Here is an 18,084-nt window from a genome sequence, read left to right as displayed (position 1 = left end):
AGTAGATTGCTCAGGTGCATTATCTCATTCATCCACTTTTCTTTTTTTCCTAAAAAGGTCTAAGGATTAGTCTATAATACTCTGCTGATACTACATATTGCTCCAAAAAATTTTTCTCTTCTTCCACAACCTCAACAGAACTTTTCTGACGTTTCTTAAGGGTTTTTAATGCTGTTTACCAAGAATATTGTTCCCCTATTGGATGTGATTTAAAAAAAAATAACTCTGGGACAATACTAAAAGTTAACAAGAAAAGGTAGAGAAAGAAACCTAAGTAAGATTATAACCATTCCTTTTTTCTTCTTTCTTGTTATGTGTATGTGAGAGAGAGAGCACAAGCCTGAGTGTACTTGTGTAAGTGACTGTGAATGTGTGTGCATGTTTGGGGTTTGGGGAATGTGGCACAAATGAAGTAAAAAATGCAATGATTAGCACATGAAGAAGACAGAACACACAAGAAAAGAGAGGCCCATACTCTCTGAGGTAATAAAAGTTGGGTATCCATAATAAACAGATCCCCAAACTCCTGGGGTGATCTGAAGAAATGACTGTTTTTGCCTCCTAAAATGGCCTAAAATTAGACTGAAAGTATACGAACTCACTTCTAGTTGGGGTACCAACTCTTCCTGCCTCCTTGATCCAGCAATGGCTACTTTATCTTAAGGATAATAATTTTTAGAGGCACTTATCTTTATTTGGAAATAAGAGGAATTCATGGTCAAGCTAGATGGCACAGATACACCTTCATTCAAGAAGCTTTAGGAAGAAAAACCCCTTCCTCTCATTGGAATTCATTGCTTTTTCATAGGCTTAGTTTATGAGAAGACCTTAACTATGGAGGCAGTTGAATCAAGCCATACCTCCGTCTGGCACTCATATCTACAGGTTCATCATTGATGTTTTCTTTGCCTGGCCTTCCAGCAGTCCTGTTGTCTCCATGAGGCCTGAGATTCCCATTAAGCTTCTCTTCATAGCCCTTGACTCCACTGCCATCTTGTTTAGTGGGTAACTCATGTGGCACCTCAAGATTTGCCAAATCCTTTCGTTTGAGCAGTGCCAACATTTTCAGACGTTCCATGGCCTCATGCCCTTCCATTTTGAGTCGTTTAGCCAGGACATCATCTCGCTCATCAGCTGGGTCCAAGCTCCGCTTCAACAGATTCAGGCGAAGAGCATCCTCTGTCATCCTATCCATCCTAGGGAAAGAAACATTCGAGTGCAATCAGAATAAAGTCCCTTAAACAGTCCACAAGGAAAGAAGAATCACAGGCATATAAATGGAAGGTCAAAGTTAACTGGGCTAACGTTCTACCTTAAAACTTCCTAGATGATCTGTATTAAAGGAGGTATCATCTCAAGCTCAGCAGTGAAAGTAAACCTCCAAATGCCTTCCAGTCATAGAGGTTCTTACTGTGCAGATGTCTGAAACCAAAGACCATACTCACAGAGATAATCCATTAAGAACCTACATCTCTCAAAAAAGTAAACATCCTTTTGTGACTGGCCTTTTGTATATGCACGCTCAAAGTCAGATGCTTTGGTTTTAACTCTCATGCTAAATTCCTCTCCTAGAAAAGACTCTTTTATGAATGGGAGGTTCCTCAGGTCACCTATGCATATCTTTAACTGGCCTATCTTACTGATAGAGAAATATGAGAAAGATTAATTAGACAAAGGGCATCTCACAGGAATCCTCAGTTGTCTGGATATAGCAAGGGTCAGAGGGAATCAATTCTAAACAGATTCAGTATCTTAAGATACTTTGTTCAGCAAAGAATTCAGGCACATAGGAAGATAAAAGGTACTATGTTCTTTACTCTCACAGCAAAATTACAGGCAAGCTAATTATCATTTTTCCTTCTCATTTTGATTTGCTACACTAACAAAATCTAGCTGCAAAATTTCTCCAGCACTTGCAAATCCAGGGTTACCTTGCTGGTAGGAAACAGCAATGTGTCACTGGAAAGAAAATCTTTTGAGGCCTCAAAACACAGGTTCTAACTGCTGTTGACTTTTACAGGTCGGATATTTGACAAGTGACTTTACCTTCCCAAATCTCAACTTTCATCTGTAAGAGTGGGTACTCAGAAAAGCGTTCAGTAAAATTTAATTTCTATGCCCTCAGGATATAATTTTCACACATAAGATATAAGATTCAAGCTTGATAATTCACAGACTCAAGTAGTAGGACAGAGCAGATTACCAGTGTTAATTGGTGCTCTTACAAAGAAAAGTATGTATGTGCTTGCAGCATCTTCCTTCCTGTAGTGCAGAGTAAAATATAACTCTTCTAATAAGGAAAAAGAGTAACCAACAAAAGAATTTCCAACAAAAGGAGAACAGAGAGAAGTCAGAACTCAGACCTCTGAATTTTCAAGTAATGTTTCTTAACTCTTTTTCAAAGAACAGCCTTGTTGAGATATAATTCACATTTCATACAGTTCACCTATTTAAAGTGTATAATTAAGTAGTTTTTAGTATACCCACAGAGTTGTGCAATGATCACCGTAATCAGTATTAGAATATTTTCATTATCTCCTCCTTAAAAAAAAAAACCCATACCCATTAGCAGTCACTCTCTTCCCCCTTTACCTCTATACCTCACTAATTGAATTTATCTCTAAATTTGCCTATTTTGGACTTTTATATAAATGTAATTATACAATATGTAGTCTAATTGACTTCTTTCACTGACCATTATGTTTTTAAGGTTCATTCATGTAGCACATTTCATTGCTTCATATTTTTTATGGTCTAATGATATTTCATTGTATGGATATATATTTTGTTTATTCATTTATCAATTGATAGACATTTGGGTCTTTCCTCCATGTTTTAATTTTCTCGGCCGCCCTGTGTGGCATGCAGGATCCTAATTCCCTGACCAGAGATAGAACTCATGCCCCCCATGGTGGAAGCACTGTCTTAACCACTGGCTCACTAGGGAAGTCCCCTACTTTTTACTATTATGAATACTGTTATGAACTTCTGCACACACGTTTCTGTACCGACATGTCTTCAATTCTCTTGAATGTATACCAACAAGTAGAATTGCTGGGTCCTATGGTAACTCTCTTTTTAACATTTTGAAGAACTGTTAGGCTGTTTCTCCAAAGTGGCTGCACCATTTCACATTACCACCAGCAGAGTACAAGGGCTCCAATTTCTCCATATCCTCTTAATTTTCTTTAAACAGCTTCAGATATGAAACATATTATAGCATATAGAAACACACTCATTAGCTGCAGGTTCCCCAAAGATTTATTTTGACATGTGTTATTTCTGAAGTGGTTTACCTCTTCAGAAAAATACCCCCAGATGGACTGACTGGAAAGTTGAATGAACACCAAAAAGTTAAGCCCTAATTCCACAGTAACAAAGTCCTGAGTAACTTGATCAACACCTCATAGTGAGAGTATGATTGAGAATACCATGAGGAATTGCAAAAGGTAAAAAATCAACTAATTATATACCTAGGTGAAAAAAGTATTTCAGAAAAGTACACAGCAAAATATACGAATGTGTGTTAATACAGTATACTGTTTTGAGATTAATTATATTTATGAGCACTGAGGGAATGACAAAATGACAAAATTCAACAACCTGGTGCTGGTTGGAAATTGGGATGCCATCATTAGCTTGGCTTCTTCAACTGATGGTTATACAAGTAACTAAATCAGTTCAAATAATTTCCCCCTTGTTATAATGATATAAATGGGTACACTGCAAGTTGTGAGAAACCAGAACCAGATATTTGAATGTCTGAGGTAAGCAATCTTTCCCAACAGATGGCTTGACAACTCTGATTAAATTTTCCTTGCCCACTCTTGACTTTACTGACCCAACTTTATGTACTCACAGCCATACCTGCCTCAAAATCCGATGAGATATGGATGACTCTTTAAAACAACCAGACTAAATGAAGTCAGCCAGATAGAGAAGGACAAGTATTTTACGGTTCCACTTATATGAGTTACGTAAGGCATATTCCCCCTGGAGGAGGGGCATGGCAAACCACTCCAGTATTCTTCCCTGGAGAATCCCATGGATAAGAGGAACCTGGTGGGCTACAGCCCATAGGGTCGAGAAGAGTCAGACATGACTGAAGTGACTTGGCAAGGCATATTCATGGAGATAAAGCAGAGTAGAGTCTATCAGTGACTTGGGGTGGAGAGAAGGTAGTGAGGAGTTACTATTTAATGGGAACAGTGTCTCTGGGATGAAGAAAAAGTTCTTAAATGGACAGTAGTGATGGCTGCACAACACTGTGAAAATAATAAAAACTGAATTCAACATTTAAAAATGGTTAAGGACTTCCCTGAGGTCCAGAGGCTAAGACTCTGTGCTTGCAATGCAGGGGGCTCAGGTCTGATCCCTGGTCAGGGAACTAGATCCCACATGCCACTACTAACACCTGGTGCAGTCAAATAAATAAATTAAATAGATAAAAATAAATATTTTTAAAAAAAGGGTAAAAACAGTAAATTTTATGTTATGTACAGCTTGCCACAACAAGGAAAAAAATCCAATTTAGTAGAAACAGATTAAAAAAGGCCACAAATGATATTTTCAGGGTGATGAAAATGTTCCAAAGCTAGATTGTAGTTATAGCCACAGAACTCTGTACATTTATTTTTTAAAAATTGCTGAATCATACACTTATACGCCAATAAAGCTGTAAAAATAATATTCAATGTAAGCTGAGTTAGTGCTAAGTTGCTTCAGTTGTGTTCTACTCTTTGCAACCCCATGGACTGTAGCCCACCAGGCTCCTTTGTCCATGGGATTCTCCAGGCATGAATAATGGAGTGGGTTGCCATTTCCTGTTCCAATGTTAAGCTGGTCACACATAAATTCCTCTCCAAAAAGAAAAACAAAAATTCTGTAAAATGAAATGTTGTATGTTGTCTTTTAACACCTAATCAAACTTTTCTGCTTTTTCCAGGCTTCAAATAATAACCATATTTCTTAAGTACCTACTTAAAAGCCAAACATGTTACTAAACACTTTATCATGCTTCCTTATTTAAATCTCCTCAGCAAGTTACTAAGTGGTATTATCTCTACTTTAGAGGTGAAAAAGTGTCAAATCAAGTATCCTAAGACTGCAAAGCTTTAGACAGTGAATCTAGAATTACAATGCATGTCTAGCTCACTTCAAAAATCTACTATAGGGCTTCCCTGGTGGCTCAATGGTAAAGAATCTGCCTGCCAATGCAGGAGACATGGGTTTGATCCCTGGTCTGGGAAGATCCCACATGCCACGGGCACTGCAACTAGAGTGTAGCCCCTGCTCTCCACAACTAGAGAAAAGCCCACAGAGCAACAAAGACCTGGCACAGCCAAATACAAATAAGTAAAACTGAAAACAAAATCATCCACACTAAAAAATCCTAAAAAAAAAAAATCTATTATATATTTTACAGCTACTCCTCCCCACCCTGTCAAAAAAAAATCTATTATACAGTACATCTCCCTGCTCAGAGCAAAATAATCTTAAGAAGCGGTGTTGTGGACTCATGCATTTGCACATGCATCCAACCCATCCATCCCCCCAGACATTAAATATATACAATGTGCCAAGTTCTGGGTTAGGTACTAGAAGTAAAGGTGAAAAAAAGACCAGGTTACTGTCCTTAACAACTGCATTCTGACAGGAGACAAGATGTGTATGTAACTAAAGTACTTAGATGTTATAAGAACTCATTATCTCTGCCTTTGCTATATCCTGCTTTTTCTTCCTCATACTGAATTCAATTCATTCAGAGGCAAAAGCTAGAAGCCTGGAAATCATCCTTAACTTTTCCAGACTCTTAAATCTAAGTCACAAAGTTCTATCAATTCTATTACCTTCCTCTCAATGAGAAAATTTAGCCATTCCCTTGTATAAGGGCTGTTCCCAACTCAGGGACTGAACCTGGGTCTGCTGCACTGCAGGCGGATTCTTTACCTTCTGAGCCACCAGGGAAGCCCCAAATGAGAAAATAGGTAGTGCTGGCATGTTGCTACTGGCAGCCGTCTTGGTCATGAGGGAAGGCAGTTTGCAGATAAAGCAGATGCTGTGCACTGTAGAACATTGAGAGGAGAGCTAATTACATAGCTGTGCCACCAAAGCAAACTACTCTGAAGCTAGTCCTGTTACACAGACCAATAAATTCCTTTAATGTTTAAGCCAGTATGAACTGGATTTTCTGATGGACAGGGAGGCCTGGCGTGCTGTGATTCACGGGGTCGCAAAAAGTCGGACAAGACTGAGTGACTGAACTGAACTGAAAACCAAAAATATCCAAATGGATAGATAGCTCTGTCAGAAATGCTGAAATGAAATCAAGGTGGAGATATCCAATAAACAAGTGAATATATGATACACAAACAAGAGCACCAGAGTTCAGGCCAGAGCTGGAGATAAATATTTGAACAGATAAAGAAGATAGCTGAAATAATGTATGGGGATGAATGAAACCGAATATATAGTCGGAGGAAGAGCCAAGGATAGAGCCTTGGGCAATACCTACATTTAAGGATTGGTTGGTCAGAGGAAACTAAGAGAGCTAAGGGAAAACCAGGAAAGCATGACACGTCAACAAATTAAAGGAGAGTACCTTTGTGCAACAATTACAGCAGAAAAACGTCCAGCTTTAAATTCATTGCTAACTGTTGCAAAAACCTAAGAATGGCCAGATGGTGAGACAGCTTTAGAGTGGTGCTTGTCAGGTTTTCAACTCACTGTTACCCCCAAATCAAAACGCAGGTCTGCAGTGAAGACTTTTAGAAGATCCCGAGATGGAAGAGGATGGAGGGATAGAAGTGAGCAAAACGAATTAATATCTACTGAGTCAACTGCTATTTAGTAGGCAATATATAAGGCCCTGTATATGTATTCCCTCATTTAATCACATTAAAGTTATTTTTAGTGAACTAAATATTATAGATTGGGCTTCCCTGATAGCTCAGTTGGTAAAGAACCCACCCGCAATGCAGGAGACCTCGGTTCAATTCCTGGGTCAGGAAGATCCCCTGGAGAAGGGATATGGAGGAGGAAATGGCAACCCACTCCAGTATTCTTGCCTAGGGAATCCCATGGACAGAGGAGGCTAGCAGACTAGAGTCTATGGGGTCAGGAAGAGTCAGACATGACCGCAGTGACTTAGCATGCATGCAAACATTATAGATACAGTTGAAGCACCCTGTGTAACTTTCCCACCAAACCATTCTACCCTCCCTTCCTTCCATCCTCAGAAAGCCATTGTAATGGATGTTATCATTCTATAACATATATGAAAGAAAGTGAAAGTGAAGTCGCTCAGTCGTATCCCGACTCTTCCGAGACCCCATGGACTGCAGACTACCAGGCTTCTCAGTCCATGGGATTTTCCAGGCAAGAGTACTGGAGTGGGCTGCCATTTCCTTCTCCAGGGGATCTTCTTGACCCAGGAATCAAACCCGGGTCTCCCGCACTGTAGGCAGACGCTTTACCCTCTGAGACACCAGGGAAAATATATAGTATACTTTGTATATTTTATTTGTTTAGGATCTTAGTTCCCTCAGGAGGAATCAAATCCAGGTCCTCTTAAGTGGAAGGGTGGGGTCCTAACCACTGGACCACCAGGGAATTCCTTAGTTTGTGTAATTTTAAAAGTAGCTCTTATATGTATCCTTTTTCATTTTTGCCTTTTAATGCTTAATTTTTTAATATTTAAAATTTATCCAAGTAAATATAGGAAGCTCTAGTTCATTTAACTGCTGTGTAGAATTCCACAGCAAAAAATATTTGATTTAGTAATCCTCCTCCAGTTCAGCATTTAGGCATCAATTTGTTGATGTTAAAACCAATGCTGTGATTTCCACTTCTAGTCAAGATGGTGTAACACAGGCTGGATATGCCTGCTCACCTGAAACAAAAAACCTCTATAAAAAACACCTGAAACAAAGTCTTCAAGACACTAGACATGAGGCTACCAAGGACAGTGATCCCAGAGGCACAGGAAACAAATGAAATAAGCTCTATAACTCACTTGTTTACTGCCATAGGAGCATTTCTAGGACACGATGCAGGGATGGGAAATGAGAAGAGCCAGGCAGACTCTCGAGTTGAAGAGATGGAGATGAGGGTGTAAGAGTATAGTGAGACAAAGACAGCTACATTTCAAAAAGGACAAAGTACCACGGAAGTTAAGAGCTGCAGAAAGATGGCGATCATAAAAAAGACAGGTGAAATACTGGGCATGTAGAGAGGGTAGAATCTTCACACACTGCTGAAAGGAATGTAAAATGATACAGTCACTTTGGGAAATGGCTTGGCAGTTCCTCACAAAGTTAAACATAGAGTTACCATATAACACAGCAATTCCACTGCTAGGAGAACCAAAAACATTATCTCTACACAAAAATCTGTACACGAGTGCTCACAGCAGCATTATTCATAATAGCTGAAAAGTGGAAACAACCCAAACGTCCATTAACTGATGAACAGATAAACAAAATGCGGTATATTCATACAATGATATACAGTCATTGTATAAACACTGTATAATAGCCATAAAAAGGAATGAAGTGCTGATACGTGTTACAACATAGATGAACCCTGAAAACACTATCCTAAGTAAAGGATGCCATATCTATGCCAACACTATCCTAAGTAAAGACCCTATATTGTATGATTCCATGTACATTTCGAAAAGGCAGATCTATGGAAACAAAGTAGCCAGTGGTTGCCTAGAGCTGAGGAGAGGGGCAAAATAGAGAATGACTGCTAAGGGGTAGGCGTGTTCTGTTTGGAGTGATGAAAATGTTCTAATCTTAGACTGTGGTAACATTTGCACAACTCTGACTATACCAAAACCATTGAACTGTATATAAATGGGTGAATCTTATGGTATGTGAAATATATCTCAATAAAGATGTCTAAAAATACAAGGGATGATAATAAGAGCAGATTCGATTATTAAAGGAAAAAAAAAGACTAGCGAACCAGAAGACAGCAATAAAAACTACTGAAAATTAAACAAAGAGAAAAAATTAAAAAAATAAAAGTCTCAGGGGACTAGAGGACAACTTGAAGCAGCCAGGTATACAGATAACTGGAGTCTCTCAAAGACTGGAGAGAGATGAAGCGCATAGAAAAAAAAAAAAAATGAAGAAATAATGGCAAATGAATAAATGATGAAAACTATAGGTCTACAAATCCAAGAACCTCAACAAACCCCAAACATGAGAAACATGGGGGGAAAAAAAAAACCCACACCAAGGGACATCATAATCAAATTGCTCAAAACTACTATAGACAGACTTCCCTGGTCAGTGGTTAAGAATTTGCCAATGCAGAGGACACAGGTTCAATTCCTGTTCCAGGAAGATTCCACATACCTTGGGGCAACTAAACCCCCGCATGGCAACAACTAAAACCTGCACAATTAGCGTCTACACGCTGCAATAAGAGAAGCCACAACGAGAAGCCTGCGCACAGAAACGAAGACCCAGTGTAGCCAAAAAACAAAAAGAAAGAACTACTACAAAATCTTGAAAGCAGCCAAAGTGAGAGGGGGAAAAGATATGTTTACATGTAAAGACAAGGATAACATCAGATTTCTTGATGGAAACAATGCAAAAGAGAACACAGCAACATCTTTAAAATACTGAAAGAAAAAGTATCTGACAATCTAAAACACCATACCTGTCAAAAAGTATCTTTTAAAAACAAAGATGAGATAAAGACTTTTTCAGTCTTTTAAAATTTCCTTTATCAATCTTCTCCTTTACAATCTGTATTTATTTGTATCATAAAAGTTCCACTAGGACTTCCCTGGTCATCCAGCAGTAAAGAATCCATCTGCCAATGCAGGGGACATGGGTTCGATCCCTGGTCTAGGGATACTCCACATGCCTTGGGGCAACTAATCCTGTGTGCCACAATTACCAAGTGCCAGCTCTGGAGCCTGCAAACTGCAAACTACTGAGCCTATACACCACAACTAATGAACCCAGGCACTCTAGAGCCTGTGCTCCACAACAAGAGAAGTCACCGCAGTGAGAAGCCCTCACACTGCAACCACAGGGTAGCCCAAGCTCACAGCAAATAGAGAAAGCCCTCGTGTAGCAACAAAGACCCAGTGCAGCCAAAAGTAAGTAAATGCAATTTTTCTTAAAAGTTCTTTTAATTATAGCCTCAAAGCTTATTTTGTCTGAAAACTATATACATAGTTCAGTTATACATAAAATAGGTAAGCAACAAGGATTTACTGTGCAGTACAGGAATTATATTCAATATCATATAAAAAACTATAAAGGAAAATAATCCGAATTACTTTGCATTACATCTGAAACAGTGTTATGAATCAATTATACTTCAATTTTTAGAAAAAGTATTATTAACTACAGTCACCATGCTATATGTCACATCTCCATGACTTATTTTATAATTGGAAGTTTGTAGCTTTTGATCCCCTCCCCTCATTTTTTGTTTCATTCCTCCCACCCCACCGGGCAACCATCAATCTGTCCTCCGCACCCAAGAGTTGGTGTTTTTGTTTTGTTTAGATTCAACATATCAGTGAGATTATACAGTATTTGTCTGTTTCTCTCTGACTTACTTCACTTAGCATAATGCCCGCAAGGTCCATCCATGTTGTCACAAATGGCAAGATTTCCTTTTTACGGCTAATAATTCCATTTTGTGTGTGTGTGTATACATACACATACAACATTTTGTTTACCTATTCATACACTGATGGACACTCAGGTTGCTTTCAAATTAGTATTTTTGTTTCCTTTAGATAAATACCCAGAAGTGGAACTGCTGGATGATACCGTAGCTCTAGTTTCAATTTTTTTTTAAGGAAACTCCATACTGTTTTTCAAAATGACTGCACCAATTTACCACCAACAGTGCACGGGATTCCCATTTCCCATCCTCACCAATATTAATTTCTTGTCTTTTTGATAACAGCCATTATAACAAGTGTGAGATAACATCTCACTGTGGTTTTGTTATTTCCCTGATGATTAGTGATGCTGAACACCTTCTCACATACCTGTTGCCATCTCGATGCCTTTTTCATTTTTGGCCTTGAGGGATCTCAGTTCCCCAGTCAGGGACTGAGCTCATGCCACAGCAGTCAAAGCCTGGAATTCTAACCACTAGGCCGCCCGGGAATTGCACGTTTGCCTTCATGATCATTTCCTCTTGCTCTCCTACACTAGTATCTGTTCATATTCTTAGTTCTAACTCTATGCATGCCCTTGGGTCCAATTGTGTGCCCTTCCTCTATCTGCACTCACTCCCTACCCTACATAATCTCATATATTCCTATAGCTTAAAAAAACACCTATATGCTAATTCTCAAATTTATATTCCTAGACCTTATCCCTCCTCTAAAAATTCTTTTATATATATTCAACTGCCTAAATGATATCTTCATTTGGGTGTCTAACAGGCATTTTATGAACTTATGTCCAAAACTGAATTCATGAAAACTCTCAGGATAAAAACTTTGTCTTCCCCTAGTGTTCCCCTCCTCAGTGAATGACACCACCATTTAACCAACTGCTCATATGAAACTCTATGCAGGCCTTCTTTGTTCCTCTCACACCCTACACGCATTCCATCTGTAAATTCTGTAAGCACTCCTTTTTAGATATATTTCAAATGCAACCCCTTATCACCACTTTCATGTTATTATTCTAGTCCAAGCTATTGTCATCTCCTGCTCAGACTATTGCAATTTTTAAAACTCTGCTTCTGCCCTTCTCAGCCTATGTTCCATAGAGAAATCAGAGTGCTCTTTCTAAAATTTAAGTGGTATCATATCTTTGCTCAAAATGCTTTAATGGCATCTGTGGTGGTTTACAAACACTGTCTCCCCAAATTCTTTGAAAGTCCTCACACCAAGAGGTGGTGGTGATGGGGATCTATGTTCCCTTCTCTTGAATCTAGGTGGGTTCATGACTGTTTCCATCTGTAGAATATAGCAGAAGTGATGCTGGGTGACTTCTGCCACTGGGTCAAAAAGCAATGCAGGTTTTGTCTTATTCTCTGGAATGCTGAAGTCTGGAGATCTGAGCTGCTTTCTGAGAAGTACAGCTTCCCTGAGGCTGCCATGGTGTGAAGAAGCAGAGCCTCAGGGAGAGGTCACATGTAGACACTTCAGTTGGCAGGTCTACTCTTCAAGTCATCTTAGCCCAGGCACCAGACATGTAAGTCAATGAGCCTTCAGGTGATTCCTGCCCCCAACTAATACCTCGTCCCCACTTTTGCAGCTTTTCAGCCGCAGCCCCAGACACTGTAAAGCGGAAACAAGCCATCAGGGCTGTGCCGAATTTGAATGAATTCCTGACCCACAAAATCCAAAAGCATAATAAAACAAGTCTTAGGTTACCAAGTTTAGGGTAACTAATTTGTTATATATACAGCAATAGTAACCAGAAGAGCACTGCAACTCTTTATCATAGCCTATAAGGCCCTACATAACTTGGCCCACTATCTTCTGACTTTACATCTTCAAATACCCTCCCATTGCTCCCTTTCCAGTCTGTTTAGTCTCCCTGTTCTCTCCTGTTAGCCATGTGGCTTGCTCCCTTATTTGCTTCATATCTCAGAAAGATTTTCCCTAATACATGTACTAGGAAAAACAACAACAAAAACAATTATCACCTTTCGTCATTACTCTGTAACCCCTTAAAAAGTTTTATTCTCCTTCTTGGAAATTATGACTACCTGGCATATTAGGCTTATATATGTTAGTCTGTTTCCCACCCACTAAAATATAAGCTCCATGGAACAGTTTTTTCTTCCTATTTTATTCAGTGCCTGGCCCATAGTATGTACTAGATAAATACCTGCTGAATAGAAGACCACAATCTTCACTTCTTAAGATATTCTAGTTAGTTCTTTTTTTTCAAATCTGTCTCTTTCACAGCATTTTTTCTTTTCTTCTCAAATCTCTGTATTTAATAGTTTATATACATTTATTTAATATAGTCAGTGGCTCTATTATCTGAAGTTTTCAGTTCCTGCTGCTGCCTGTTGTATCTGTGACTTTTGTTCATCATAAATGAATTGTTTTCTTGTGCTTTTTGTTATTTTTTAAAGAGCAGCCTGTCTTCACTAGGACTTTATCTGTAAGAATCCTGTATGGTTTGGACTGTGGACCTGTTCCTACAGAGTAGTTTTCATGTGCTTCTGCCAGCTACTGCAAGGATATATAAAGTGTTCTGAATAATTTTTTGTATTTATTTCTCAGCTTAGCGATCTCAGACAAAAATAATTTAAACTCATATGAGTTTGGTTCATACTTAAATTTTCAGGGGAGATTTCCACCCACCTCTAGTCAAAGACTAGGCTGAGACAGAAAATTTTTGTTTCCTTGAACTAGGGGATGGAATTTGTTATGGTCACCTCCTTTCCCTGAACATGCGCCTTTAAGAAACCTGGCTTTCATACGGGATTCTCACCTCTACTTCTGTTCTGTACAGGCCTAAAATGTTGTCTCTTGGACCCCTCATGAGCATTAAGACCAAGTCTTTTAGGGACTTCCCTGGTGGTCCAGTGGTTCAGACTCCACGCTTCCACTGTAGGGGGCCGGGGTTCAATCCCTGGTTGGGGAACTAAGATCCTGCATGCCGCACAGCGCGGCTGGAAAAAAAAAAAAAAGCAAGTCTTTCAGTTACTGAAACTAGAAAAGCGCCCCAGAATTGCCACAGCATTAAGTCACATACACACTGCTCATTTTTAGTTCCCTTTTATTTTTGTGGTCCCTGAGAATTTTCCTTACTTCTTTCAGTTCAGGTTATGTGTTAAAAAAAAAAAAAAAAAAAAGTTTATTCTACCCAGCATCACTAGGTGGTATTTTGTAATGAAATTGCAAACAGTTTTAGTAACATGGTGTGCCGTATTCTGGAGTCAAAAATGATGGTCTGAAAATTTTAAATTTATTTTCATAATAACTAGGCTCAGAGCAGAAAGGCTTCCCAGCTTATAATAAACAAAACAAGACCAAAGACTACTAACTGCAAAGAGAAAAATACAGCTTTACCAACAGAGAGATCTTGCTGTCACCTTAACCCAAGCATCTAAACTGGCAGTGTAAACAGTGAAACAATCAGATATTATGTGCCTCTTAATTTGATGCAGTATGAAGACACAGCATCTCCCATGAAGTATTTTTCCAAAAACATATAAACATTATATTGAAGTCCAGTTTACAGGACATACAAAGAATCAGAGAACAAGCTACATGATACCATACAGAAACAATCTGACAAATCGTAGAACATGCTGCAAATCAGCTAGTCCGGTTTCTTCAAAAGCTAACATTAAAAATGTGGAGGAGAGGGCTGCAAACTATTCTAGATTAAGAGACACTTAAGAGACATACCGAATACAAGGTATGATATTTGATTAGATCTTAGTTTAAAAAGAAAATTTACAAAAGATATTCTAAGGAACAACTGGGGAAACTCCAAGTAGACTGGGCATTAGATAGTATTAGGGAATTACTATTAATCTTGTTAGGTGTGATAACGGTACTATGGTTGAACAGAAAATTGTCCTTGTTTGGAGAAGCAACTATATTAGTTTTCTATGGCTGTTACAGTAAATTACCACAAACTAAGTGACTTAAACTTCACCAGGCTTCCCTGGTGGCTCAGACAGTAAAGCGTTTGTCTACAATGCAGGAGACCCGGGTTCGAGCCCTAGTTTGGGAAGATCCCCTGGAGAAGGGAATGGCAATCCACTCCAGGACTATTGACTGGAAAATCCCATGGACAGAGGAGCCTGGTAGGCTACAGACAGTCAGACACAACTGAGCGACTTCACTTTCACTTTCAAGTGACTTAAACAGTAAATTAATTTTTTGAAATATTTATTTATTTACTTGTCTGTGTTGGGTCTTAGTTGCAGTACACTAAGGGATCTTCGTTGTCTCATGCCGGATCCTTCATTATGGTGTACAGACTCTCTAGTTACGGCATGCAGGTTCAACAGTTGTGGTGCATGGGCTCAGCTGCTCTGTGACACGTGGGATCTTAAGTTACCAGACCAGGGATGGAACCTGCGTCCCCTGCATAGCAAGGCAGATTCTCAATCACTGGATCACCAGGAAGTCCCTGAACAGTACAAATTTATTATCCTACAGTCTGGAAGTCAAAAGTATAAAATGGGTCTCACTGTACCAAATTCAGGTCATCAGCAAGGCTTCTTACATTCCTCCTGGAATTTCTAGAGCAGTATCTATTTTCTTGCCTTTTCTAGCTGACCACCTGCTTTTCTTGGCTCTTGGCCACTTCTCCATCTTCAAAGCCATCAATGTTGGGCCCACTCCTCATGTTGCCATAATTCTGACTTTCTTTTGCCTAAAATTTTCCATTTTTAAGAACCTTTGTGATTACACTGAGCCCACCCGGATAATCCAGAATAATATCCATATTTTAAGATGAGCTTATTAACAACCTTAATTCCATCTGCTGTCTTGACTCCCCTTTGGCAAGAAACTGAAATTCAATCATTCTGGGGATGAGGATGTGGACACCTTGGGGGAGGGGGCATTATTCTAACACTGTAATCTTCAGTATCAGGTGGGCCAAAATGTTCGTTCAGGTTCTTCTTACATCTTACGGAAATATCAATAAAAACTTTTTGGCCAACCCAATATTTAGAGGTAAAGTCTAAAACTTACTTTGAAATGATTCAGCAAAAATATGCATGTTACCTATCAATAAAGCAAATATGGCAAAACATTCACTGTTGACTCAAGATAGTAGTTATAGGACTTCCCTGGTGGTCCAGGGGTTAAGAATCCACCTTGCAATGTAGGGGGACCTAGGTTTGATCCCTTGTCTGGGAATTAAGACCCCCATATGCAGGAGAGCAACTAAGCCCATGCACCACAACTAGAAAGCCCATGTGCCACAACTGCTGTAGCTCGTGCACTGCAACTAGAAAGTCCAAGTGCCACAACAAAAGATCCCACGTGCAACTAACACCGGCGCAGCCAAAAACAGACAGACACATCAGACGAGAAATTTGGACTCCTCACTTCTTGCTTGTATATTTAAAAAAGAATAAACAGTATGTTTTATCAGTTCTGTTCATTTACTCAGTCATGTCCTACTCTTTGCGACTCCATGGACTGCAACATGCCAGGCCTCCCTATCACCAGCTCCCAAAGCTTGCTCAAACTCATGTCCATCGAGTCGGTGATGCCATCCAACTATCTTTTCCTCTGTCGTCCCCTTCTCCTCCTGCCTTCAATCTTTCCCAGCATCAGGGTCTTTTTCAATAATTCAGTTCCTCACATCAGGTGGCCAAAGTATTGGAGCTTCAGCTTCAGCACTGTCCTTCCAGTGAATATTCAGGACTGATTTCCTTTAGAATTGAATGGTTTAATCTCCTTGCAGTCCAAGGAATTCTCAAGAGTCTTCTCCAACACCACAGTTGAAAAGCATCAATTCTTCAACACTCAACCTTCCTTATGGTCCAACTCTCACATCCATAAATGACTACTGGAAAAACAATAGCTTTGACTAGAGGGACCTTTGTTGGCAAAGCAATGTTTCTGCTTTTGAATGTGCTGTCTATGTTGGTCAAAGCTTTTCTTCCAAGGAGCAAGCATCTTTTAATTTCATGGCTGTAGTCACCATCCACAGTGATTTTGGAGCCCAAGAAAATAAAGTTTGTCACTATTTCCATTGTTTCCCCATCTATTTGCCATTAAGTGATGGGGCCAGATGCCATGGTCTCAGTTTTTTGAATGCTGAGTTTTAAGCCAGCTTTTTTACTCTCCTCTTTAACTTTCATCAAGAGGCTCTTCAGTTCCTCTTCGCTTTCAGCCATAAGGGTGGTGTCATCTGCCTACCTGAGGTCACTGATATTTCTCCTGGCAATCTTGATCCCAGCTTGTGCTTCATCCAGCCTGGCATTTATCTGCTTTGTAACTTTTTATAAATAGAACTTAAAAATATATACATAGCTCTGGCTTGCCTTGTCTTTGTGTTCTTTCTTAGAACAAAGATTCCCTTTTCAACTGTACGCACTTAATAAAACGTTGCATATTAATAAAATATGTAAAGACTAGTCATCAAGCCTACTATATTCATCTGTTCAGGTTCAAAAGTGGAGTGGTAAAAAGGAAGAAAAGAGCAATATAGGGAGAGCTCAGACTACAGAATGCTATGGCGTTCAGAATGTGGCATCCTAGTAAACAAGTCCTCATGAAAATTATAAACAGAAAGTGCAGAAACTATCATTTGTTCTTACATTTTAAAGGACTGCAAATCCTGGTTTGCTTTCTACCACTGGGAGACATCGGCCACAGGTCTACCAAGACCTTTTCACCTGCAGATAATGTGTAGCTGTATTGAATCACTCAGTCATGTCTGACTCTTTGTGACCCCATGGACTGTAGCCTGCCAGGCTCCTCTGTCCATGGGATTTTCCAGGCAAGAATACTTGAGTGGGTTGCCATGCTCTCCTCCAGGGGGTCTTCCCAACCCAGGGATCAAACTCAGATCGCCCACACTGCAGGTGGATTCTTCAGGTCTGAGCCTCCAGAGAAGCCCAGATAATATGTTAAATATCTCCAAGTGAGACAATCCAACAACACAGAAAAAAAGTTGAGGAAATGAAAACCTCCAACTCAATGAAGGGATCAAGTGAAGATTCTCTTCAAATCAAACTGTTCTGAAGCATCTAGTATGTACACAGTAGTAAGAAATACAAGCAATTCAAGGATTAATTCAAGGATCATACAGTAATTGAGAAATCTGGAGATGTGTTTACCCTCAGAGAAAAAGTGACCTAGTAATAAGAGTGTTAAAATGTAGATGACTTCAAGGATAGACTCTAGGTTTCAGACTAGATAGCTGGTTTCTTCCCCCTTCTTGCAAGATTCTTCTTGCTTCTGCCACACAAGTTACACAAATGTGAGGAGGAATCCTTTCCTCTATCAACCTTATTCTTTCTCTTTATTCTGTATTTACAATAGATATCATTTTTTAAATTAAGTTAGAAACTCTGAAGTCATGTGAGATGACTCCTTCCTACTTCACTCCTTCAAACAAGTAATTTTTTTCACAGATTCTAATATAC

General features: G+C 39.3%; 1 protein-coding gene across 4 annotated transcripts in view; it reads right to left on the bottom strand.

The window, feature by feature from the left end:
* GATAD2B (GATA zinc finger domain containing 2B) overlaps nt 1-18,084 on the bottom strand; it is a 79,466-nt gene that overhangs the window by 14,428 nt on the left and 46,954 nt on the right. For 3 of the 4 annotated variants that reach the window (XM_040230516.1, XM_040230515.1, XM_040230513.1), the window contains exon 2: nt 861-1,196. In XM_040230516.1, coding sequence (XP_040086450.1) covers nt 861-1,195 — 335 coding nt within the window. In that variant the 5' untranslated portion in view covers nt 1,196. Of the gene's footprint in view, nt 1-860; nt 1,197-1,312; nt 1,605-18,084 lie in introns of those variants that run through there. The other variant, XM_040230517.1, reaches the window with a different exon arrangement.

This window comes from Oryx dammah, unplaced genomic scaffold, assembly GCF_014754425.2.
Source record: "Oryx dammah isolate SB20612 unplaced genomic scaffold, SCBI_Odam_1.1 HiC_scaffold_28, whole genome shotgun sequence".
In the NCBI taxonomy this organism is placed as follows: Eukaryota; Metazoa; Chordata; class Mammalia; order Artiodactyla; family Bovidae; genus Oryx; species Oryx dammah.
This window is presented reverse-complemented; position numbering and strand designations above follow the sequence as displayed.